The 25,683-nt window shown below is 36.6% G+C and overlaps 1 protein-coding gene across 1 annotated transcript; it reads right to left on the bottom strand.

Moving 5' to 3' along the window:
• Positions 1-14,057: 14,057 nt before the first annotated feature.
• LOC136400728 (T-cell surface glycoprotein CD1b-2-like) lies at positions 14,058-19,952 on the bottom strand. The gene is made up of 6 exons (XM_066377875.1): positions 19,794-19,952; positions 19,236-19,502; positions 17,453-17,731; positions 16,957-17,235; positions 16,191-16,284; positions 14,058-15,245 (listed from the first exon to the last, which is right to left on the bottom strand). Exons 1-6 carry the CDS (start codon positions 19,864-19,866, stop codon positions 15,224-15,226), a joined length of 1,014 nt encoding a protein of 337 aa, XP_066233972.1. The 5' UTR covers positions 19,867-19,952; the 3' UTR covers positions 14,058-15,223.
• Positions 19,953-25,683: the final 5,731 nt, after the last annotated feature.

The following is a 25,683-nucleotide window of genomic DNA, read 5'->3' as shown; positions in this document are numbered from 1 at the left end:
TTGAACATATCAGGATGATGCTCTAAACAACTGAGCTATCCAGCCAGGGTTATTCAGAGACTTTTCAACAAGAAGAGAACAGGGGAAGGTATACATATCATAAATGGTGAGGAAAAGTTGTTTTAGTAAAGAACAGTGGATGAGAAGAAAGAAGAGGGTAATGTGAGGAGCAGGGTGGTGAAGTCAGGAGGAAGTACACATTTCAGGATGAATGGGAGAATTACATTGAGAGGAGGAGCAGGCAGGAGATGCTTGAGGAGATAGATTGGAAACAAAGGAAGTCACACTTTAGTTCACTCAAGAATAGGGTGAGGAAAATGATGGCTTCTTGCTTGGGGTTTAAGAGGGAAAGAGTTAGATATAACAAAGGGGAAACTTCATCAGATAAAAGTGCAAGAAGTAAGAGAAATCTGAAGTACTTTGTGGAGGTGTGGAGTCTAAGAGGAGGACTGCTCTAATTAATGTGCTCATACAGTTGGCTAAACTGGGAAAGAGGAGAGAAAGATCCTGGGGTGCAGTAGCATGATACGATAGAGAGAGAAAGAGACAGAAAGAGAGAGAGAGAGAGAGAGAGAGAGAGAGAGATATTGAAGTTATTGGTAATCTACCCAGATCAGAGGACTGAACTAACATGTCATCTGGAAGTCACTGATATGATCCTGTACTACCTGAAGGAATCAGATGATAGGGAACTGGAACATTTTCTCAATCTCAGACACCTCCACATTAATGAAGTTTCTCTTGGACCAGGCTTCAGGACAATGACAGTGCTTGAGTCTCTATCCCAACCTTGAATCTGCATATCATTCTGCCAGTTTGAGCCTTGATGTTGTTCCCAAGTGCTGTTCACAAATGATCATATCTGGATGACATAAAGAGAGATTAGCTCTTGAAAAGCTGTGGGTAGTGAAGAGAAAATAAAAGTAAAGAAAAGAAGAAGAGGATGGGGAAAAACAAATGAAAACCAGAAAAATTGAGAAAAAAAAGAATCAGAGTCTGAACAGCAAAATGGCAGAAACATTTGCCTGTACCAAGGTCTTTGGCTCCATCTTCAGCCTTCAAAATAGAAGAAAATGGCTGGAGATGGGCTGGCCCAGACCCTCAGTGGTATGCACAGCATGCTTTCATCCAGACCACCCACACCCAGAGTTCTGGCCAGAGTTACTCTTACCTTGCTCGTGTTTGTGCTCGTTGTCACCACCTGGAATGAGATCTGTGAGCAACAGAAGTGGCAAAAGCAGAATTTCACCGGTAGATAGAACTTCTGACTCTTAAAGCTGATGTTTGATCTCTGAACTCAGCAAACTGTTATTTCCTCAGTCCTCTAAAGTGACTTCCTTTTCAGGGGCAAAATTCTACCTCATTTACGTTGGACATCATAAAGAAGCTGTATCTCCCACAGCCTTGACCCTCCATTTCTGCTTGTCATTTCCACTCTAACTCTTGAGTTCCAAAGTTTCTTATCTTTCTAGTTTACTGCTGCTTTCCTGATCTCAGCTCTCTCATACTACCATGAAAAAGCCACCATATGGTTTTCTTTTCTTTTTTCTTTCTTTTTATTTTTAGATGAGAGTAGAGGGGATAGTGAGGCCAACTCCCACATGCAATATGACTAAGATCCAGCAAGCAACCCCATCATGAGCCGATGCTTGAGTACCATACTATATTTACTGCCTGAGGCTGTTGTACTCTGACTGAGCAATCCTCAGCACCCAGAACCACTACCTGTGAAAGGGAGAAAAAAAAAAAAGAGGAGTAGGGCAAAGATGATGGTTGCTTCTCCTGTGTGCCCTAACCAAGAATTGAAACATGGACGACCATACACTAAGTCGATGCTGTACTCGCTAAGCCACTGGCCAGGGCCCACTATGTGGTTTTGAAAGGTTATTTTACCTCCTCAGTCTTACATTGTAATATCTGTTACATTGGAAGGAACTATTACACAATCACCTGCTTTAATTTAGGAAAATTCGTTTGGTTCATCCATACAATTCAATCTTTCTCAGCATCACCTTGTCCTCTCTTGCTCTTTGCCTTTACCTCTTCTCTGCATTCTCAATGGCTCCTCTACTCATTTTATCCCCTTGTCTCATTGCCCTAGCCCTACATTTGTGCAACGTGTGTTGGTGACCATTTACAAAAGGCGAAACATTAATTTTCTTCATGTTTTAGCTCTTTCAACACTTTAAATTGATTTTAAAGAGAGAAACAGAAACATTATATTGTTGTTTTATTTATTTATGCATTCATTGGTTGATTCATATATGTGCCATGACCAGGGATTAAACCTGCGACCTTGATTTATCAGGATGATGTGATACCTGGCCAAGGCCTCAAAGAAAAAATATTTAAACATTTGCATCGACTAAAGTACTATAGACCCAAATTCTAAAATTAATAAAGTAAATACTACCTTCTTAGTTGTTATTCATTCTCCAAGTAAAATTATCTTATGCCTTAGCAATTGTGAAAAAGAATATTTGCATATACTACTAGTACTTGACATTCTTTTCAGTAGCTCTTGACCTTTGGAAGGTTTAGTAACAAATTTTAATGAGACAACCAGAACTTTGGTAGAAATGCTATGTATGGCTTCAGACTAAATCAGAGATAACATATTATTTTGTCTATCAATTTGTTTTCTGCTTATTTCTGCCTTTTTCTCTATGACCCCCCTCCCCAAACCTCCACTCCTCAGACATTTGTCAGTTCATTTTCTGTATCTATGATTCTTTTTACTATTTTTTTGTTTATTTTGTTCATTAGATTTTACATATAAGTGAGATCATATGGTATTTTTTTTTCTCTGATTGGCTTATTTCACTTAGCATAATACTCTCCAGGTTTACCCATGCTGTGACAAAAGGTAAAATTTTCTCCTTTTTATGGCAGAGTAGTATTCCATTGTGTAAATGTAACACAGGTTTTTAATCCCCTCATTTACTGACAGTCTGCTTCTAAATCATAGCCATTTAAATAACACTGCAATGAACATAGGGTGCATATATAATTCCAGATTAGTGTTTCTGTTTTCTTTTGTGATATTCCTAGAAGTAAAATCACTGGATCACAAGGCCATTTTATTTTTAATATTTTTAAGAGACTTCATACTGCTTTTCACAGTGGTTGTACTAAGAGGACACAGGTTTCCTTTTTCCACATTCTCACCAACACTTGTTTTTGTTGATTTTTTTGTTGAAAGCCATTCTGACAGGTGGAAGGGGATATCTCATTGTGGTTTTAATTTATATTTTTCCAATGCTTAGTGATGTTGAGCATTGTTTTATATGTCTAGAGGCCATTTGTATGTCTTTCTTGGAGAAGTGTGCATTCAGGTTATTTGCCCATTCTTTAATTAGATTTTTTTTTGGTGTTGAGTTATATAAGTTCTTTATAAATTTTGTATATGTCCCCTTATCAGATGTATCATTAGTGAATATGTCTTTCCAGTCAGTAGATTTTATTTTCACTTTATTGACAGTTTCCATTGCTATGCAATAACTTTTTATTTGATTTAATTCCATTTGTTTAGTATTGACCCATGCACTTGGAGAGTAAGAAAGGCAAAAAGGAAGTCAGTAAAGATGTTTGCTCTTTTTCTTCACTGAGCTCCAAGGCTCGAGTCAGGTCAATCAGTTCTGCTCGTTTAAGGGGGTGCCCTGGGGTAGAGGCTGCTCCTCCACAGTCTCTGTCAGAGTTACCACTGCATATCCCGCCTGACTCTCTTCTCTTGAGTTGACAGAGCTGCTTCTGTCTACATAAAATTTCCAGTCTGTGTTTCTCATGGGCTGGTCTAGCAAGTCTTATTAGCTTGAATATACTAAATCAAGGACCTCCAGGCAATTGTGCCATGGTTCTTTCTCCTGCAGTGGGAGTAGTGTAGCTGGATTTAAAGAGGCGCACACTTCTATTACCAGTCTTGGGTTTTCACATAGTAAGATTTGGTATTTAGTGAGGCAGGTATTGGTGAGTCAATGATGTCCTTTGACATTCATCAAAGTCACTACAGTGTGTGACACCTGCACCTTTAAGTCTTTTCCTAAAGTTAATTTGTCTGCCTCTTGTACTAACATACCTGTAGCTTCCAATGTTCTTAAACGTGGGCCCAGGCTTTAGCAGGAAGGAGGCTTAGGGGGATGTATGGTTTGGTACTGTTGGATCTAGAGTTACTGCTGCCTGGTTACTGCTTCAGTTCTTGTACTGGTTGGTAGTCATTGGTTCCTGCTTTCCTGTCAGGAAGTAAGAGAGTATTTCAGGGCACTTGGCACGAGATGAAAATATTATGTTCCTTGAGCCTCTGCAAATATATATGGATTCCTTCCAAGGCCTCTCCAGGAATTGGGCATTATCTCCAGTTGACAAGCAGGACCCCAGGCTTTAAACTCTATTCACAGTGGACTTAGTTTATCACAAGCCCGGATTGTCTCGAACCGGCGTGAGTAGTAATTCCAGATCCTGAGTGGAAACAGCATGGAATTAAGAGAATAATACACTTAAAGAATTAAAGAATGGATTTGGTAGGGCTCTGCAAAGCTTATACAGTGGGTATCTTGGGATACAGGCAGACCAACATACTTTTTTTTTTTAAAGATATGAGCTGTGACTCAGTCCAAATTTTTGATCGAGATCTGAGCGAAATTCCGAGATACAAGTTATGATTTGGGAAGCTGTCGCCAGTTGGCACGTTGGTGCACTGGTCCAGTTTTGGCAGCACAACACCAGCATCTTGTTCTTTCTCATGTGTTACTGCAGAATCATGTCGAATCTTGTGCGGTGTACTCGTTCTTGCATCAGTTTTGCATTTTTTATTAACTTTTCTTGTGTGCTATCATGGGGCTGAAGAAAGTGAGTGTAAAGGACAGTGGTGAGAAGAAGAAGAAAATAATGTCAATAGAAATAAGTCAGGAAATAATAAAAAAACATGAGCATGGTGTAAGTGTGATTGAACTGGCAAGGCTGTACGTTCGCAATACATCTACAATTTGTACCATATGTAAACAAAAGGATGCCATGAAAAGTGCAAATCCAGCATAAGAAACTACAATTCTGTCTCAATTAAGGCCAAATATACATGAAGAAATGAAGAAGCATCTGCTGGTGTGGGTGAAAAAGAAAGAGCTGGCAGGGGAAACAGTGATGTAGAGTGTAATATGTGAAAAGGCACGTATTATTTATGGCGACTTGAAGAAGAAAGAACCATCAACCTCAAAAGAAGCAGCAGAAGATACATTTAAGGCAAGTCATGGCTGGTTTGAAAGTTTCAAGAAGAGATCTGGCATCTACTAGGTGGTGAGGCATAGTGAATCTGTGAGTGCTTATGTTAAGGCAGCTGAGGAGTATATTGAATGTGTTGCTGTTATTACAAAGGAATGCTACATCCCCCAACAAGTGTTCAACTGTAACAAAACAGATTGTTTTGGAAAAAATTCCCTGGAAGACTTTCATCACCACAGAGGAGAAGAAGCTGTCAGGCAATAAACCCATGAAGGAACATCTGACACTTGCATTGTGTGCAAATGCTAGCAGTGACTGTAAAGTAAAGCCACTGCTAGTGTATTATTCTTAAAATCCTCGAGTATTTAAGACTCACAAGATTCTTAAAGAAAAGCTGCAGGTTATGTGGCATACCAATGTTAGGGCATGGGTTACACAGCAGTTTTTAATTGAATGGGTATATCTCGTTTTTGGTCCTGCAGTGAAGAAATATCTTCAAGAAAATAAACTCCTGATGAAAGCATTACTAATCCTTGAAAACGCTCCAGCCCATCCATCTGGTTTTGAAGATGACATTCTCAATGAGTTCAGATTCGTGAAAGTCCTCTACCTCATATCCAACATGACTTCAATCTTGCAACCTATGGGTCAGCAGGTCATTTCCAACTTTAAAAAGCTTTACACAAAGCACTTGTTTCGCTGCTGGTTTGAGGTGATTACGAATATAATTCTAACCCTTTGAGAGTTTTGGAAAGATCATTACAACATCATGATATGTTTACACATTATTGACTTGGCATGGCAAGAGGTTACAAAAAGAACCTTGAACTCGGCACTTAAGTCTTTTGTTTTGTGGAAGAATCAGCCCCTCCTCCAGCTATGGCTGCCTTCAGCATTGGATGAGTCAACTTCTTAGGTAGTCCTCTACATTCCTGTGCCCCTCACCATCTGTCTCTCTCTCTTCCCTTTCTTTTTGGAAGACAAGCCAGCCCATTCAGCACACCTCATTCCCTGGTCACCAGGAAAGTGACTGTGAGCAGTATTTTCAGCTCTTTTCCTTAGAGTGAGAGCCCTTCTAAGCTATCAGCCTCACCCCACCCCTCTGTTCCTGAAAGCAGGGGAGATTCAGGCACTTCCTACCAGGTTTTTTGTGGCTTCTTCTTTGCTCCTTGGTTTTTGAGAGCTGTTCCTGTAGACCAGAGTTAGTTTTTCATGCTGATTGTTAATAAATTAGTTTTTAATCCAGTTCGGTGGTGTGAGCTGAGAGTCTATGCCTCTGCCTACTCCACTGCTATATAATTTTTTGAGTACAGATTTTTTATGGACATTTCATATGATTAAGAGGATGCAACAGCAAGAAAATATAACACTTCTTAGTATTTTTTCACTGAATCATGGAGCAACAAATTATGTACAGCAAGTACTTGCAGGAATAAAAGGAGAAACAGACGGAAACACAATCATAGTTAGGGAGCTTAATACTCCAATGACAGCTCTAAATAAATTATCTGAAAGGAAAATTACTAAAATAAAATTGGCCATAAATGACATGTTAGATGAAATGGTCATAACTGACATTTACAGAGCCTTTCATCATAGAATATCAGATCATACATTCTTCTCCATGGCACATTGAAAATTCTTAAAGCTCAATCATATGTTGGGTCACAAAACTAGCCTCAACAAATTATAAAGATTGAATTTATACCAAGCATATTCTCTGAATGACCACAATGCTTTGAGATTAGAATTGAATTGCAAAAACCAAGTAAAGAAAAGCACAGAAATGTGAAAACTAAACAACATACTATTAAATAATGACCAGGTCAATGACAAAACAAAGAAGAGATTGAAAGATATATAGAGACAAATATGAATGACAATACAACATATTAAAACTTCTGAGATTCACTGAAAGCAGTAATAAGAGGAAAGTTTATATCATTCTAGGCTTATTTCAAGAAATAATTGCTATTCCAAGTAAACAATCTAACACTACATCTTAAAGAAGTAGAAACACCCTTAACTAGTTTCACTAAGGATAAGAGAAACAACTCATATAAACAAAATCAGAAATAAAAGAGAATTTACTATGCACATTGTAGATATACAAAGGATCATACTAGAATACTATGAGAGACTATATGTCACCAAAATCAATAATTCATAAAAAATGGATACCTTCCTAGAACTATACAACCTTCTTAGACTGAATCATAAGATATTGCAAAACATAAATAAACCAATAAACAGTGAGGAAATTGAAACAAATGCAAAAAAAAATATCCTGAAAATAAAAGTTCATGATCAGATGGCTTTTCTAGTAAATTTTACCAAGCATTTAAAGAAGATTTGGTACCTATCTTTCTGAAACTTGTCTAGAAAATTGAAGTAAAAGCCATACTTTTTAACACATTTTACGAGACCAACATAACTTTGATACCAACACATGGCAAGGAAAAATAAAAATAGAAAGCTACAAATATCTCTGATGAATACAGACGCAAAAATCTTAAACAAAATAGTAGCAAATTAAATATAACAATACCTTAAAAAATGATACATCAGCCCTGGCCGGTTGGCTCAGCGGTAGAGCGTCGGCCTGGTGTGCAGGGACCCGGGTTCGATTCCCGGCCAGGGCACATAGGAGAAGCACCCATTTGCTTCTCCACCCCTGCCCCTTCCTTCCTCTCTGTCTCTCTCTTCCCCTCCCGCAGCCAAGGCTCCATTGGAGCAAAGATGGCCCGGGCCCTGGAGATGGCTCCTTGGCCTCTGCCCCAGGCACTAGAGTGGCTCTGGTCGCAGCAAAGCAATGCCCTGGAGGGGCAGAGCATCACCCCCTGGTGGGCAGAGCGTAGCCCCTGGTGGGCGTGCCAGGTGGATCCCGGTCGGGCGCATGCGGGAGTCTGACTGTCTCTCCCCGTTTCCAGCTTCAGAAAAATACAAAAACAAACAAACAAACAAAAAAAATGATACATCACAGTTCAGTGGGATTTTTTCTTGGGCATAAGAATGGTTCAACACATGCAAATCAATCATTGTAATATACCATGTTAACCATATACAGGGTAAAAAAAAAAAAAAGATCCTATGAATAGATGTGGTAAAGTAATTTTATTAAATGCCACATTTATTTATGATTGAAAAACACTATAAGTTATGTATAAAAGTATCTCAACATAGTAAAGATCAAATATGAAAACCTCAGCCAGTATTATACTCCAATGTAAAAAACTGAAAGTTTTTTCTCTAAAATCAGAAAAAAAAAAAACAAGGTTGTTTACTATTACCACTCTTATTCAACATAATTCTGGAAGTTTTAGACAGAGCAATCAGGCCAATTAAGGAAATAATAGGCATCCAAATCAGAAAAGAAGAAGTAAAAGTGTAACTTTTGCAGATGACATGATTCTATATATAGAAAACAGCCCAAAACTTTGAGAAACAATAAATACTGTAAAGTACCAGAATATTAAAAAAAAATCTACTGCTTTCTTATATACCAACAATGAATCCTTAAAAAATGAAATTTAAAAAACCACTTACTTTTTTTTACAATTGCAACAAAAATAATAAAATATTTATCAATAAACTTAAGAAAGTATGTAAAGCACATATTTACTGAAACCTACAAAGCTGTATTAAAAACAATGATAAATATTCAATGAAATGAAAAGATACTCTATGTTCATGGACTGAAAGAATCAACATAGTAATATAGGTATATAAATGCCTATATTACCAAAAGCAATACACAGATTTAATGCAATTCCCATTAAAATCCCAATGTCATTTTTTTAAAGAAATAGAACAAGAAATCATCAGATTTTTATGTAATCACAAAGATCCTGAATAACCAATGTCAAGTGAAAAAAAAGAATAAAGCCAGAAGTATCACACTAGTTGACTTCAAATTATACCACAGAGCCACAATAAAAGAGCATGGTATTGGCAATAAATCATACTGACCAACGGGACAAAATTGAGAGCCCCGAAATAAAACCACTTGTATAAGGACAAATAATTTTTGACAAAGGAGCCAAAAACACAAAATGAAGAAAAAAATTTTCTTTAAATTGTGCTGAGAAATGGAAACCACATGTAAAAGAATAATACAGATTACTGTTAGTCCCCACTTTAAAAAATAAACTCAAACTGGATCAAAAACTTAAATATAAGATTAGAAACAAGAAATCACATAAAAAAAACTTAAATAACTATGAATAACTATACTTATGGACCTTGGTCTTGGAGCGGATTTTATGCATTTGACCCCAAAGCAAGAGAAATAAAGGCAAAAATAAATGATTGGAACTACATCAAACAGAAAAGTTTCTGTATAGTGAAACAGACTACCAGCAAACAATAGAAAAGGCAACCGAATGATGGAAGATATTTTTAACTAGCTTTGACAAGGGGTTAAAATCCAAAAAGGGTAAAGAACTCAAACAAATCAACACTAAAAAACAAATAATCCAATAAAAAATGAGCAGAGGACATGAACAGATACTTTTCCCAAGAAGACATACAAACAGCCAATAGGTATATGATTGTCAACATCACTACCCATTAGGAAAATGAAAATTGTTACAGTGGCTATTACCAACAAAACAAGTAATAAGAGTTGAAGAAGTTATGGAGAACAATAAACCCTCATTCAATGCTGGTGGAAATGAAAACTAGTAGTCACTATGGAAAACAGTGTGAAGTCTCCTCAAAAAATTAAAAATAGTGTTACCATATGACCCAGTATTTTACTTTTAGGCATCTACACAAAAATTTGAAATTGTTTATTTGCAATGATTTAGACAGCTATATGTTCATTGCAGCATTATTTATGGTGCCCAAGACATGGAAACAGCCAAAATGTCATTTGTTAGATAATTGGATAAAGAAGACATAGTAGTGATACAAAATGGAATACTACTCAGACAGGAGAAGATGAAATATTGTCATTTACAACAATATATGTAGATTTTGAGAATATTATGCTAAGCAAAGTAAGTCAGAAAGAAAAAGTCAGGAACTATATGAACTCGTTGACATTTGGAACATAAAACTGAAGCAACAAATAAATAAGAAAAACAAACAAACAAAAACCCAGACACAGAGAATAGTATGGTGGTTACCAGAAGAAAGGGTGTGGGAGAGTAGTATGAGTTAAAGGGATTCAAGTATGTTGTGATGAAATAAGATTTGACTTTGGGTTGTGAACATACAAGGTAATATACAAATAAAGTATTATACAACTTACATTTTAATCCTACATAGTTCCATTATCCAATGTCACCTCAATAAATTTAATTAAGAAACCAAATAACTATTGGCAGAAAAAGTAAATAATATGCTTATAAAAACACCTATCAAAGCCAAAGCTTAGTTTTTGAAAAATTAATAAAATTGTTAAATACCTGTCAAAAATATAAAGAGAAAGAAAATATAACAAAGAGAATAAATTTTCAAGACCTGGAAAAAGGGTACATAACTGTGAACCCTCCAGGAATTAATGTGATAATTAATAAATATTATGCACAGTACCAACAATAAATTGGACATTGAAAACTTGGACAAATTCTTAAAAAACACAGCATAACAAATATGACACAAAAATAAATATATAATTTGAATAAAGGTATATTTATTTCTAATTTGCTGTGAGGTTTACACCCTACTCAAAAAATTATGTTCCAACATATATGGCTTCACAGATGAATTATACAAAATAGTAACAGTAAAACAACACACAAAACATCTCTGAAAATATAAATATGGAAAATATTTCTTGATTCAATTTATAAGGCAAACAATCCATAATATAATTACTTACCAGAAAAGTTACAGATAATAAGTAACAGTATATTATAAACAAAATATTACCAACTGAATTCATATACATACATTAAGAATAAGAGAGATATGTTATAGAAACACAATTTTATTTTACCATTTGATTATTAATAAATGTGATTTACTATATTAAGGACAAAATATAGAATATCTTGTTATTTTAAGAGAGGCAGAATAAGCACCTAATAAAATTTAATAGCTATTCATAATTACAGTAATAATGATTAAAATTTAGTAAATTTAAAGAAAATGTTTTTAATTTTATAAAAACTATGCACAAACTCTTAACAGTAATTATAATAACTAATGTTAAATCCTGAATAATTCTTATCTAATATATTTAAACGATGAGAATGTCACCTCTCAGTTCTCTTCATCGGTACTAGATCTCATAGTGCACTTGGGCAAGACAATATAAAAAAGGATCAAAAGAAACAATTGGATTGTTCATATTTATAGATATCATAAAAGTATCAAGAGGAACTACATAAAAAATATAAAAGTTCCTCAAGTAATTTTATAGATACTGGGAGCCAGGTATAAATATATTAAACATATTTTTATGTATTACAAAAATTACAGGAACACATATACATGTACAAACACTATCACCAAAAAAAAACACACAAAAAACAGAATAAATTGAAAAGCTCATGTATCATGAAACTGAATTTCTCATTCTAAAAGTCATTTATTTAGAAGTCACATAAAAATCATGAGTAAATTAATGTGCTCCAAGTTGAGGACACTTAGAGGAAAATCATGAGTTCAGAAAACTACATTGGAGAGATGATGATTTGGGGGAGGAAGAGATTAAGAAGATCAAAGAAAATAAAGAAAATTTAAGAAGAACATAAAAAGACTGTTGCAAGTCATGAGATGGCAAAGAAATCCGAATTTTTAAGGAATTTAAAGACTAAACTAAATTGATTTAAAAGAAACAATGGAAGCTGGGTTTATATAACTAAGGTATTCAGAGGACTCTAAGTCTCCAAAAAGAGCATGATTTGATCATTAGCTCTGGAAATTCATCATTCTGATTATTTGTGGGCTTTATTCATGGTCAGCTTTACTCATGAAAAAAAATTCTCTGGCACTCTTGAGCTTTGAAAGTGGCATACTGTCCAGACAAAAAAGACCCCATCTTTGCACATTCATCAAATATAATCAATCAGTCAGCGTTACCTGGATTGGACCAAATTAGGTCACATGTACACTGTGAACAAATTATTCCAACTAAGCAGGCTCCCATTGAAGTTGAATGTACCCCATAAAGGACATTTGGCAGTATCTGAAGATATATATAGTAGCCAAAATTGGAAATGTACTACTGGCATCTTGTGAGTAGAGATGTTGCTAAAATTTCTGTGGTGCACAGCACAACCCTCTATAACAAAGAATCATCTGCCCTAAATATCAATAGTAAAAGGCTGAGAAATCTTTAGAACAGGAGTTCTGAAACTTAAATGTATATCAGAATAATCTGAAAGGCTTGTTAATACACAGCTCTTTAGTTTTCTTTTTTGGGTTCTTTTATGTAGTAGGTTATAGTGGGGTCTGAAAATTATATTTTCTAACAGACTCATAGGTACTGCTGCTGGTGGTGACTCATAGTCCACACTCCAAGAAACATGGATTATTTAGGGCCCTCAACTGTAGCTGAGGGTGCAGTAAAGCACACAACAGACCTACTCTACAAGATGAGGTGGAGTTTAATGCATTCTGGAGAAGTAACCCACTATTCTAATGCCGAGAGGATAAACCTATATATTTTCAGCCATTTCCTTCCCATCTCAACTCCTAAAGTTGACATTTTCTTAAAATTTTCCAGTGGGAGAAAAGCTTCCAGAACCTCTCACTTCTCCAAAAGTTCTGCTTGCTCTGACTTCCCTTTTTAAATTCTATACAAAATAAATTCAAATGCTTTCCACCTTTCTCCTGCTGCTATTTTAATCAAATGAACATGGATTTTTTAAGTATTAATTTTAGAAAACTATGGAATAAGCAGTGGTGGGATTCAGCCAGTTTGCACTGGTTCATCAGAACTGATATGTAATTTTTTGTTGAGTTTGGCAAACCGATAGTTAAATGGCACTTGTAATCAGGGTTCTATCCAATATGGACTCCTGGCAGCCACTCAATGTGGAAATAACAAGTTAACATTTCTTACTCTTTTTTAACATTTATCTGTGCAACGTCATACTCTAAGCACCTGTGGTAATGTTCATTCCATCCATAGGTAAATAAAAATTGCAAGTGAGGATGTCAATCAAAAAGCAATATGGACATATCTTTTTATTATTTATTTATTTATTTATTTATTTATTTATTTATTTATTGTGACAGAGACAGAAAGAGAGAGATAGAGGGACAGAGAGACAGGAAGAAATAAAGATGAAAAGCATCAATTCTTTATTGTGGAATTTGGTTGTTCATTGATGGTTTTTTATATGTGCCTTGACTGGAGTCAGGGGCTATAGCAGAGTGAGTGACCCCTTAACTCAAGCAAGTGACCTTGGGCTTAAGCCAGCGGCCTTGGCCTTTAAGCTAGCCTCCTTTGGTCTCAAGGCACAGACCCTGGGGTCATGTCTATGATCCCACACTCAAGCCAGCAACATCGCACAGAAGCTGGTGAACCTTGCTCAGACCAGATGAGCCCATGCTCAAGCCAGCGACCTCAGGGTTTCAAACCTTGGTCCTCTGCATCCCAGTCCAATGCTCTATTCACTGTACCTGGTCAGGTTGAAAATATTTTAAATAACAGTTTTATTGTTTTGTGTCGAGTATTATTCAATTTTTTTCATGAATATTTTAAAACTCTTTCTTATAACATAATCTAGTTTTATGTACTCTTTTGTTATTCTTATTTAAGTATTAAATGCATGAAATAATAAAATACCTTTAGGTATATCATTTTTTAATATTTAAAACGTTAATTAGGGCAGAGAATCTGTTGTTAAATTATTTGGATCCTACCACTGGAATAAGCAAAATAAATAAATAAATAAAATATATAAATCAAAGATCAAAATAAATGATACACCATTGATCTCAAAGTACCTGAAGGCAATAAAAGTCCTCTTGATTCTGACTTGACTATTTAACAACTTCCTTGCACTATCATTTCTCACACTTCCTACTTTTTATTCATTCTCACTAAGAAATGTGGAGAGAATCATATTCAGATAAATCTTTTAGGTAAACTCTAGTTATAGTATGGGCATGAAGGTGTTTTTCCAGAGGGGTTCAGGGCATAAAAAATGAGAACATGGTATATTAACATATGCATTTGCTATTTAAGAAATACTTCATTGATAATAAGAGGGAAATGTAAAATATCAAATATAAAGAATAAAAGGAGGAAGGAAGTAATTTTAGGAAACTTATTAACATGGCAGCTATATCAACTCAGATTATTTTACTGAACCAATACATATGCAAGTTAAGAATCTTGCCAGAGATCCATTTAGAACAAGCTTTCCCTTTAAGCAACTTTCAAATACAAATGAAGTCACTGCTATGTTGAGGACACTGAGTAAAATGAATCTCTGCATGACACAAGACAAGAGAAGGTACTTCCATTATAGAACTAGGGAAGGAGGAAGACGCATCACATATGGGCCTTGAGGGTTAGACAGTGACAGAGAAATCACATTAAAATGATTAGTATCTCTGCAAACACAACTATTCCAGCATAATTTTAGTTAGCTTACTTTGACAAATGTTATTTCGGCACAAGCAGAAAAAATGTATAACAGGAAAACAAAGATATTTCACCATTAAATTATATACAGATGCTCCTTGATCTACAATGAAGAAACATGCCATTTCTACTAAATATGTATTGCTTTCACACCATTATAAAGTAAAAAAATGTCCGTAGGGAACCATCTGTACTTTATCTATTATAAGATACATTCTTTCTCCCATCTTACATCTCAGAAATCTGGTTGGAGTTCATCATTGATACCATCTTATAGTTCTTAATTCTTTTTCTCCTATTGTGTAAATTATGATATATCTCACAACTTATCAAAACTATGAGTTGTTAAATATGATAAATATTTTATTAAATATGATGGCATTGACTCTTAGGCTGACAACCTGAGCTTCTGGTCTTCTGGGTATTTATTCCAAATGGGAAAGGAGACATGATGAAATCTCACTGGATATTCTGATATGACCTGTTAAGAACACAAGCAGTTTTAGCTCTACATAAGATATATTAAGTACACCCATTTCATAGCAGAATTATTCATAATGACCAAAAGATGGAATCAACCCAGATATCCATTGCTAGGTTAACAGATAAACAAAAATGTTATATAAATACAATAGAATATTATTCAGCCTTTCTTAAAAAGAAGATAAATTCTGACACATACTGCAACGTAGTACATTATGCTAAATAAAATAATCTAGTCATAAAAATAACCACCAAATAATGATTCAGCTGACATGAGGTATGTAGAGTAGTTAAATTTATACAGACAAAAACTGGAATGTTGGTTGTCTGGCCCTAGAAGACCAGGAAATGACAAGATGTTGTTGAATGGGTATACAAGTTTAGTTTATCTAGATGAAAAGAGTACTAGAGAATAACTACAGAAAATAGAAATGTAATCAATACTGTTAAGCTATGCATTTTAAATAATTGAGATAATAAGTTTCATGTCATGTATACTTTACCACAATTAAAAAACAGATTTACATAAAATAGGTGGGAAGTGGGGGAAAGTGCAGAGGCGTGGACACAGGGAGCAGATGGACAGCTGTCAGAGGGACAGGGGAAGAGGGGACTGGCTCAAAGAAGGTGAAGGGATTAGCCCAAAACATAAACAGATAAGACATAGATACAGACAACAGAGTGGCAGTAGGCAGAGGGAAAGGGGGTGGAGGGAGGGGAGGAGGGCAGAGAGAGACTGAGCTGGGAAGAGGGAGCAGGATGCAGAGTGCAGATGGTGGTATATTGAGTTGACATTTGAAACCTGTGTTGTTTGGTGAACCATGTCAATCCAAGAAATTATAAAGTAAATGAAAGGAAGATCGAGGCTGAAGTGATATAAATAAATAAAAATGGTATTAAAGAGTAGGAGGTAAACAAAAAAGAAAGATTTAAAAAAACTTACCTTCGTCTCAAGTACCATAATGCAAGACATATCAAAAGAATGAAGATGGGCACTATTATTGCCAAAATTATCACCATGGTGGAGGTAGGATGTCCTGATAATTGGGAGAAGACACACACATGTCACTGAAATACCCATTCCTGAATCTCCTGCCCTTCCTTAGCTCACCTGAGTGTCAGCTCCATCACTCACCTGCTTTGATGAAAAGGCATAGCCAACTTCCCCTGTCATCCTCTAACACAATAATCTACATCTATCCTCAATTATTTCTTCTTGTTTCATGCCACCCAATTTATAGGCTCATAATTCTTATTTTCTTTATAACAGGTGAGTGATTTTCACTCTTTTTTTTATTTAATGACACACACTAATTACTAAAATTCTGTGGCACCCCCCAAAATATATTTTAAGCTGATCTGATAAAAAAATACAAGTAATTTTGATCCATGTACACCAGATGGATATTATTGTGTTGGCTGTTTTCATTTTTTAAAATATGGCAATTTAAGAAAGAAAGAGTTCAGCACTCGTGACTAAATAGTCAAGTACTTAATGTTTTAAAAAATCTGTGGCACACCAGTTGAACGTTGCTGCCTAGGTCATCTATCTCTTTCACTCTCTTGTTTTTCCTTCTTCTTTCCTTTTCACCCTCCCTCCCTCCTTGTTTCTCTGTCACACCCACTAAGTCTCACCATTTTGCTCGCCCCTCCCTCCATGTTTGTGGACCATCTCTTCCCATTTCCGGCCAGGTCCAATTCTTTCTCACCCCAGTGGAGGACGATGTCCTGGCCTCCCAGGCTGCTGTGCTTTACTCGGCAATTCAGATTAGCCTCCTCCCCAGCCACAACATCCAGGGTTACTCGGAGATACCATGTCCCGTCAGCATTGGGTAGGATGTCACCTTGACGAGTTCCTGGATGCTCCTGCTCACCCCTCATCCACATCACCCTTACAGGTTTGGGGTAAAATCCCGAGACATGGCACACCAGCAGCAGATGACCAGGCAGAGGAGGGGGGCCACTGGAAAGCCAGGCCTCGGGCTTCACTGGGGCAGAAAGGAGCAGGACAGTGTCACATTATGACACTAATCCAGAGCATAGGGACTCAGAAACCCACAACTTTGAACAGTGAACCCTCCCACTACTTTGGAACCCCCCAAATTTATTGATTAAGCTCCTCTCTCTTAGGGATCTACTCCCATAAAATTTAAAGAGGTGGTGGAAAGTGACATAGAAAAGTCTTGGAGAGAGAACAGGACTAACCTTGTCTCTGCAGTTCCGCCTTCCCTGCATCGAGAACACCCAAGAGAAATCGAGGGCAAGTATTTGAGAGGAGCATCTCTACAATACTAGCAATACCTTGGTATTCATAGAAAACTGTGCAAAACCTCTGTGCCCTGCTGCCACCCTGTGCAGTAGGCACACACGAATTATTTTGGAGGCTCATGAAATGCACTCCTCCCAATGCTCCCCTCAAGAAGCTAACAGTGGTCTTCTCAGAATGCAGCTCACAGCCGGCTATAGCCTGGATCTCAAAGGGATCTGGATAGAAGAAAAAGAGAAAAAGATATTTAAAAGCCAAAAAGAAGGAAAGGGTTGAAGAAAGAACCTACTCTTTTGATTTGTGTGAGCAGAAATGTTTGAGATGTGAAAGAAGCCAAAACAATCCACTACCATCACATGCCACATAATGACTTTTCAGTGAATAATAAACTATGTACAAGAGGGTAATCCCATAGATTATAATGAAGCTGAAAAATCCCCATTGCTTACTGACATCATGTCCATTGTTAACAGCATAAAGCATTGCTCATGTATTTGTGCAGCCAGTTGTATAAGAGAATAACAATGCAATATGTACAGGATGTAATCTTTGATAAAGGTAATAAATATTGTGACTAGTTTATGTATTTATTATATTTTTAATTTTTATTTTAGAATGCATGCTTCCTACTTCAAAAAAGGTTTGTTGTAAAAGTATGTCATGTTATATCAGCAATAGCCTTATATCTTTCATGTTTACTGCATCACTTGATAGCATAATTTACTCATCTGTTTCATTTAATGATACATAGTTTTTGTACAGTAATGTATAGTATATTAGCCTTGTAGCAAAAAATATACTGTATAGCCTAGGTGTGTGGTAAGGTATATTATCTAGGTATATTTAACTGTTCTGTATGATAGTTACACAACAATAACATTGTTTAATAATGTATTTCTCAGAACATGTCCTCACTTTCAAGTGTTGTATGACTATATTCAGAGACTATTAATTTATTTTTAATATTTATTGATTGATTGATTTCAGAGATGAAAGGATGGAGGGAGGGAGCAGAGAGAGAGAGAGAGAGAGAGAGAGAGAGAAATTGATTATTTTCCACCTATAAATGTACCTATTGGTTTAGTCTTTTATATTCCCTGACTGAGGTTTGAACCTACAAACAACATATTGGGATAGTGCTATAATCCACTGAGCTACCTAGTCAAGGCTATTCAGAGACCTTTCCATAGAAGAGAACAGGGAAAAAGTAAACATATCATAAGTGGTGGAAAAGGCTGTTGTAATAAAGTATAGTGGGTGAGAAGGAATAGGAGATAATGTGAGGAACAAGGTGGTGAAATCAGGAGTAAGTACACATTCCAGGATGATGGGAGAATTACATTGAGAGGGGTAGCAGGCAGGAGATGCTTAGGAGATGAACTTAAAGGAAGTCACACTTTAGTTTATTCAGGGACAGGGTCAGAAAAGTGAGGACCTCTTGCTTGGGGTTTAAGAGGGAAAATTTATACAGAAAAGGAGTTCTTTATCAGACAAGGGTGAAAGAAGCAGGAAGAATCTGAAATACCTTGTGGAGTTATGGAATCTAAGAGGAAGACTGCTCTAGAGATGTGTGTGCAAACAGTTGGATTAACTGGGAAAGAGGAGAGAAAGATCCTGTGGTGCAGAAGCATGATCTGAGAGAGAGAGAGAGAGAGAGAGAGAGAGAGAGAGAGAGAGAGAGATATCACTGGTAATTTCCCCAGATCAGAGAACAGCACTCACATGTCAACTCAAATTCACTGAAACGATCCTGTACTATCCGAGTGAATCCGATGAAATAGACCCGGAATGTTTCCACCAGCTCAGTCATCTCTGCATCACTGAAGTTGCCCTTGGACCAAGGCTTCAGGAAAATGGCAGTGCCCGAGTCACTATCCCAGCCATGAATCTGCAAATCTTCCAGCCAGCCTGAGCCTTGATTTTGTTCCCAGGTGCTATTGATAAATGATGATATCTGGATGACATGGAAAGAGGTTGGTCCCTGGAAAGCTGTGAGTAGTGGAAGGATTGGAAATGTGAAAAAAAAAATGAGAAAAGCAGAAGGGAATAGGGGTGGGGGAAAAGAATCCCAGAAATATCTAGGAAAAAAATAAAAGAAACAGAGTCTGAACAGCTAAATGGCAGAAACATTTGCCTGTGTCAGGGCCTCTTGCTTCATCCTCAGCCTCCAAAATAGAAGAAGAGGGCTGGATACAGGCTGGCCCAGACCCTCAGGGGTATGCACAGCATGCTTTCTTCCAGACCACCCACACCCAGAGTTCCAGCCAGGGTTACTCTTACCATGCTTGTGTCCATGCTTGTTGTCAGCACCTGGGATGAGATCTGTTAGTAACAAAAGTGGCAAAAGCAGCATTTCACCGGTAGCTAAAAGTTCTGACTCTTTGAGCTGCTGTTTGATCTCTGAACTCAGCAAACTTATTATTTTCTCTCTCTTTTATAGTGACTTCCTCTTCCAAGAGACAAGTCTCTGCCTCATCGAAGCTGCACATCAGAGAAAAGCTGTGCCTCCCACACCCTGACCCTCCCACTCTGTCTGTCATTTTAATGCCAGCCCTTGACTTACAGATTTTTCTTCTTACCTCCCTGGCTTCCAGGTGTTCTTCCTGACCTCAGCTTTCTTTATACTACCCTGAAAAAGCCACCATATACTTATGAAAGGTTATTTTACTTCCTCAATCTTTTATTGTAACATCTTTTAAATCAGAAGGTACTGTGAAACAATCGCCTGCCTTAATCTAGAAAAATTCTTTTGATTCATCCACCCAACCTCCATCTACCTCTGCATGGCCCTCTTTTCCCTTCCACATTCTCAGAGGCTCCTCTTTCTCATTTTATCCTTTTGCCATGTCTCCCTAACAACACCTGTGTGTGTGTGTGTGTGCGCGCTGTTGTGTGTGTTGACCATTTTCAAAAGACAAAACATTATTTTTCCATGTTTTCAATGGTTTTAGTTCTTCCAACACTTTAATTGATTTTAAAGAGAAGAAGGGAGAGAGAGAGAGAGAGAGAGAGAGAGAAACAGAAACCTCAGTTTGTGGTTCCACTTATTTATGCATTTATTGATTATTATATGTGCCCTGACTGGGGATTGAACCTGCAACCTTGGCCTACTAGGATGATGTGCTACCTGGCTGGGGCCTTAAAGGGAACACATTTAAAACATTTGCCAGCACAATGGAACTGCAGACATGTACCCTAAAATCAAATAAAGTAAATACTACAGTCTATACTTCTAGCAAAATTATCTTATGCTATAGTAGTTTCTGACAAGGAAAAGTACATTTTCTACCAGTATATGACCTTCTTTTCAGTAGCTCTTGACATTGTAGCAAGGAAAAGTCAACAATCTACAAAGTAAAGGGATTAAAGGGAAGAAACATTTTCTAGTGAATCAAGTGGAAGACTACAGTTTGGAAGAAGAAGAGGGAGGAAATCTGTGGATGAAAATGTAAATATCATAAAGAAATGTTGAAATAATTAATTTGACATAGCTAGATGGGGAAGCTGTTAGAAATATAGCAAACCAGACAGGCAGAGCTCACTCAGGAGTGTTTAGGTCCTGGTTAGGCCACAAGAAAGAAGGGCAGATTCTGGTTGAGAAAGGCTGAGTCTGAGACCAAGGATGGGGGAATGAACGTCCAATGGTGAGAGCTATTCCAATGAGCATGAATACGAGAGTATATTCAGGAGTGTGAAGAGATATGTGCATGTAGATCCTTCTTTGTATGTGGTGAGGTGGGGGAACAGTCATAATGGTGCTAAGAGATGAAACAAAGAAGGAATGAAGCAAGGGAGACCAAACACAAGGTCAGGAAGATTGAATAATGGTCAGAGCCCATATATCATCTCCCCTGGTCAGGATGTTCATGGAAATATCAGCTTGAAAAAGAAAATTGACATTCAAACTGAAACTAACTGGAAATGCCTGCACTTCCAATACAAAGCTATGCATGTACAACTGCAATAACACCTGCATATTCTTCAACTCTCCTTATTAAGATTACATTGGGACCCGGGCCAGAGAAAGCGAATGGTGCTTAACAGTGTCCTATCAACGAGTCTGAATTTTGCCCAGTGAGCCTGAGCCCTTGGTTTGCCATCAGCTCTGGTTGGGAAAAAACAAGATCTGGATAGTGTGATAGGAGGGGTGTCTCTACTTCTGCTAGATGATAGCTTGCTAAATTTTGGGTACCTGAAAGAGAGAGAACTGACCATTGAGAGAAGGTGAAAGAAGTGGTAACGAGGGACCCATGGTAGAAAGAAATGAGGACACTTACAAAGTTTACACATAGTCTTATACCCTCTTCCTTCAATCCAACTTATCTCAAAAATCAGGAACAGACTGGAGTCAAGATTGATGCCTAGCACTCGCCTGGCATGCAGATTCCAAGGACACCCAGTAAGAGCATTACTCCCTGCATCCAGATCCTCTCAAATACTTCTTTCTACCCTGCTTTTCCCAAGCACAGGTATCTTTCTACCTGGGTTTTCTTTCCTCCTGTGCTTGGCCCATGGCAGAGAATTCCTTTGAAAGGCAGGGGCAGAAGCAGCAGCATTGGAGCTCTGTTAGGTAAGAATTCTTCAGCAGGATGAGTGCCTGATGACTCAGATATCAGCTTCCCCTCTAAATCCTTTTGAACACTTCTGTCATTTACTTTGCCATTAACTGACATCTCCCTCTGCTAACTTCCCTGTCAGAGAAACCCAACTGCTTCCCTCAGCCACAAGCCACAGGGTTTCTCATTTCCCCTCCATCTCTTCTATTATTGGGATTCCAGATTTGCTTTTTGCTCTTGTTTGCCTCCCGACGTACCCATTGCACCAACATGTATAAAAGGGGTCCTAGATTTTAAGAAAGTATGTAGTTGGTGTTCTGAATAAAAATATAGTACCTCTTAGCCTTGGGGAACTCAAGCCCACAGTTGAATACTCAATGTAGTCTTCTATAGATTGAATTAACAGAAGGACCTCAGTAGTGCCCAGTGGCTTATTCAGCAGTGTCCCTATTTCTGATCTCTCTGTGGTCTCCTCCTCTAATCAGCATCCCAGCCTTCTTTCTCCCTCTTCTTGGTCTTTTCTGTATTTCTCTACTTATCAACAATTATATCCTCTGGATTCTATTGCCTCTCTTCTTGTGATCTCACCTCTTCTTTCTGCTTCATTATTATCCTCTATCTTTTTATCCTGATCTTCATAAAATATTATCAGAAGAAAATAGACACTTTGAATGTGGCTGTATAATCTATAGTGTAATCTCCATAATCCACAATGAAGAAGGAACAGCAGTGGCAATACAGATTATCAGGTAATCTGAGAAAAAATACTCTTGCTCATTTTCTATAGTCAGGCCAACTATCACTGTTAAGGAACCATAAGCATGTTTAACTTGAAAGTGGTAAGCAGATAAGTAGATAGATATTCATTCATGTTGTATGAGAGGGTCTATAGGGGATGCACAGGACCATGGCTTCCCACTCTACCCTAAATGAGTTGGGTGTCTCTCAAGGTCCCCTGGGTATGAGGAGCAGTCATACAGCCTTCTCCTCACAGTCCATGCACTGGGAGCACTGGAGTCCCCTCAGTGTCTAATTAGAGAAGAGTTTTATTAGAGATAGGAAGTGAATCCAGGGACGGGAGTGTTCATAGGAGAATTAGTTAATGTGTTGAGCCTTTACTTTTGTTATTTTCATTGATGTTTTCTGTGCAAACTGCAAGCCGTTTAACTACTATCCTTATGGTTTTCATAGACACATTCAACTGACATTTAGTCAGAGCACACCTGTTGCTGAAAGATATGTCAGAACCTAAGATTTCACAGACAAGTCCCTAGGAGAAAATAAAGAAAAGCTAAGACAAGACAAAACAATTTTAAAAATTCTAATCTAAAACCTCTACATTTATAATATAAAGGACGTGCAAAATTGTGCTCTGAGTTATTGAGAAAAGTTTACACTCAGTCTCTTTCATTATTTCAAACTCCAAATTTATGGTTTCAAACACTTCATGATCCAAGATTTGGGGAAATATGTCAGAATCCTAAGGTAATGATATAATCCTAATATTTTTTTTGCTCAGGGAAATTATAATTTGTTTGTGATGGCCAAATAAATCCATATTTGAATACTCAAAAACTCAAAGAATATGCTTCATAACTTGCTTCTGAAACTAATGATCTAAATAAAACCAAAAATTAACCTGAATAAGGCAGTGACTACTGATATAAATTTATTTTTATAAATGAATGTATAACATCAACTGAAACGTTTCTGAACAAGAAAAAAAACCATCAACAGAACAAAAAAGCAACCAATAAAAAATTAAAAGATATGTGCAAACATAATCTTCAAAAAGTGATTACTATCTGAACATATGAAGCACTCAACAGCTAAACAACACAATAAAAACCAAAAAGTTCAATTTTAAAAATGGGCAGAAGACCATAAAAAAACACTTTTCTCAAGGAGACATACAAATGGCCAACAGATATATGAAAAGATGCTCAACTTCATTCACTACATGAGTAATGCAAATTAAACCCAGAGCTACTACCTTATACCTGTTTAGAATGGCTGTTACCAACAAGATAAGAAATAACAAGTGTTGAAGAGAATGTAAAAAAAGCATCATCCCCTGCTGGTAAAATGTAAATGGATACAGTCATTACGGAAACAGTATGGAGTTTCCTCCCAAAATAATATTTGGGATAGGAAACAGAAAACAAGAAAAAAACAAAACTAACACATAGTCACAGACAATAGTAGGGTGATTATCAGAGGGGAAGGGGAGTAAGGGGAGATGTTGAAGAGAGTAAAGGGAGTCAAATACATGGTGATGGGAAGAGACTAGACTTCAGGTCACAGGCACAAAAAGCTAATATACCAATGATTTATTATAGAATTGTACACTTGAAACTGATATAATAATTAACCATTGTTATCTCAATAATGTAATTTTTAAAATTTATTTAAAATATCTAAATAATTGTTTAAATGAACATGTAAAATTTAATGCATTTGATTAATATTACAGCAGGAAGTTAATAATCAAAGAATTGAATTTCATATTACCTAATTCCCTGGGGATTCAGGAAAAAAAGATACATAAGGTTTACATGAAATCATAGCTTATTGACCACATGAAAACCGTATAAAATAGTTTTGTCAGAATTTCATAAAATTATAATTTTTATAGCAGACTTGACTTTGTCACTGTGGAAGAGCACATAAGAGCCTTTTCTTTATCTAAAAAACACTGAAAATGTTTTAAAAATATTTATTTTAAAAGATGAATATTTTCATTATCATTCTAGAAAATGATGAAATGATTCAACTGTGAAGAGAAACCTTAAAGAAGTCCTTCATAAAAACAGCAGAGCCTGGTGGTACAGTGGATAGAGTGTCAAACTGGAATGCAGAGGATTCAGGTTCAAAACCCCAAGGTCACTGGCTTAAGTGCAGGTTTACCAGCTTGAGCACAGTGTTGCTGGCTTGAACATAGGATCATAGACATGACACCATGGTCACTAGCTTGAGCCCAAACGTTGCTGGCTTGAAGCCGAAGGTCATTGGCTGGCTTGAGCATAAGGTCTCTGGTTTTGCAAGGGATTACTTTCTCTGCTGTAGCCCCCCGGCCAAGGCACATATGAAAAGCAATAATGAACAACTATGGCGCCATAATGAAGAGTTGATGTTTCTCATCTCTCTCTCTCTTCCTGTCTGTTCCTATCTGTCCCTCTTTCTCTGTCCCTATCAGTAAATAAATAAATAAATAAATAAATAAATAAATAATAAAAGCAGATAAAATGCCTGAATATCCAACCTGAAATTCATATGAAAGAAATATAATAGAAATATAAGATGTTTGCAAATACTAGAAATATAAAGGAAAACATAATAGTATGATAACTAGATAATTATTTATTTTTCATTTTAAAAATTATATTTTATTTATTAGGATAACATTGGTAAATAAAGTTATATAGTTTTCACATATACAATTCTATAATATTTTCTATTTTGCAATGTGTGCTTACCACCCCAAATTTAGTCTCATAAATCAGCATGTATGAGAAATATCACAGTCAGGCTTATAGAACCGGCTATATAATTTGTGGAATAAGCTATATAATTCATTTGTACAAAATGAAAATGCAATATCCTTTGTTCAAATA

The sequence above is a fragment of the Saccopteryx leptura genome, chromosome 3 (assembly GCF_036850995.1).
Source record: "Saccopteryx leptura isolate mSacLep1 chromosome 3, mSacLep1_pri_phased_curated, whole genome shotgun sequence".
Classification (NCBI taxonomy): Eukaryota; Metazoa; Chordata; class Mammalia; order Chiroptera; family Emballonuridae; genus Saccopteryx; species Saccopteryx leptura.
Note: the sequence above shows the minus strand (reverse complement) of the source record. Positions and strands in the feature narration are given on the sequence as shown.

Excerpts from the sequence above, each read along its gene's own strand:
- LOC136400728 (XM_066377875.1), bottom strand. The coding sequence starts at position 19,866 with ATGCTGCTTTTGCCACTTTTGTTACTAACAGATCTCATCCCAGGTGCT. Across the intron at positions 17,236-17,452 it reads GGCGGAACTGCAGAGACAAG|TGAAGCCCGAGGCCTGGCTT; the intron begins GTTAGTCCTGTT and ends TTTCTGCCCCAG. Across the intron at positions 16,285-16,956 it reads GGACATCGTCCTCCACTGGG|GACATCCTACCTCCACCATG; the intron begins GTGAGAAAGAAT and ends CCCAATTATCAG.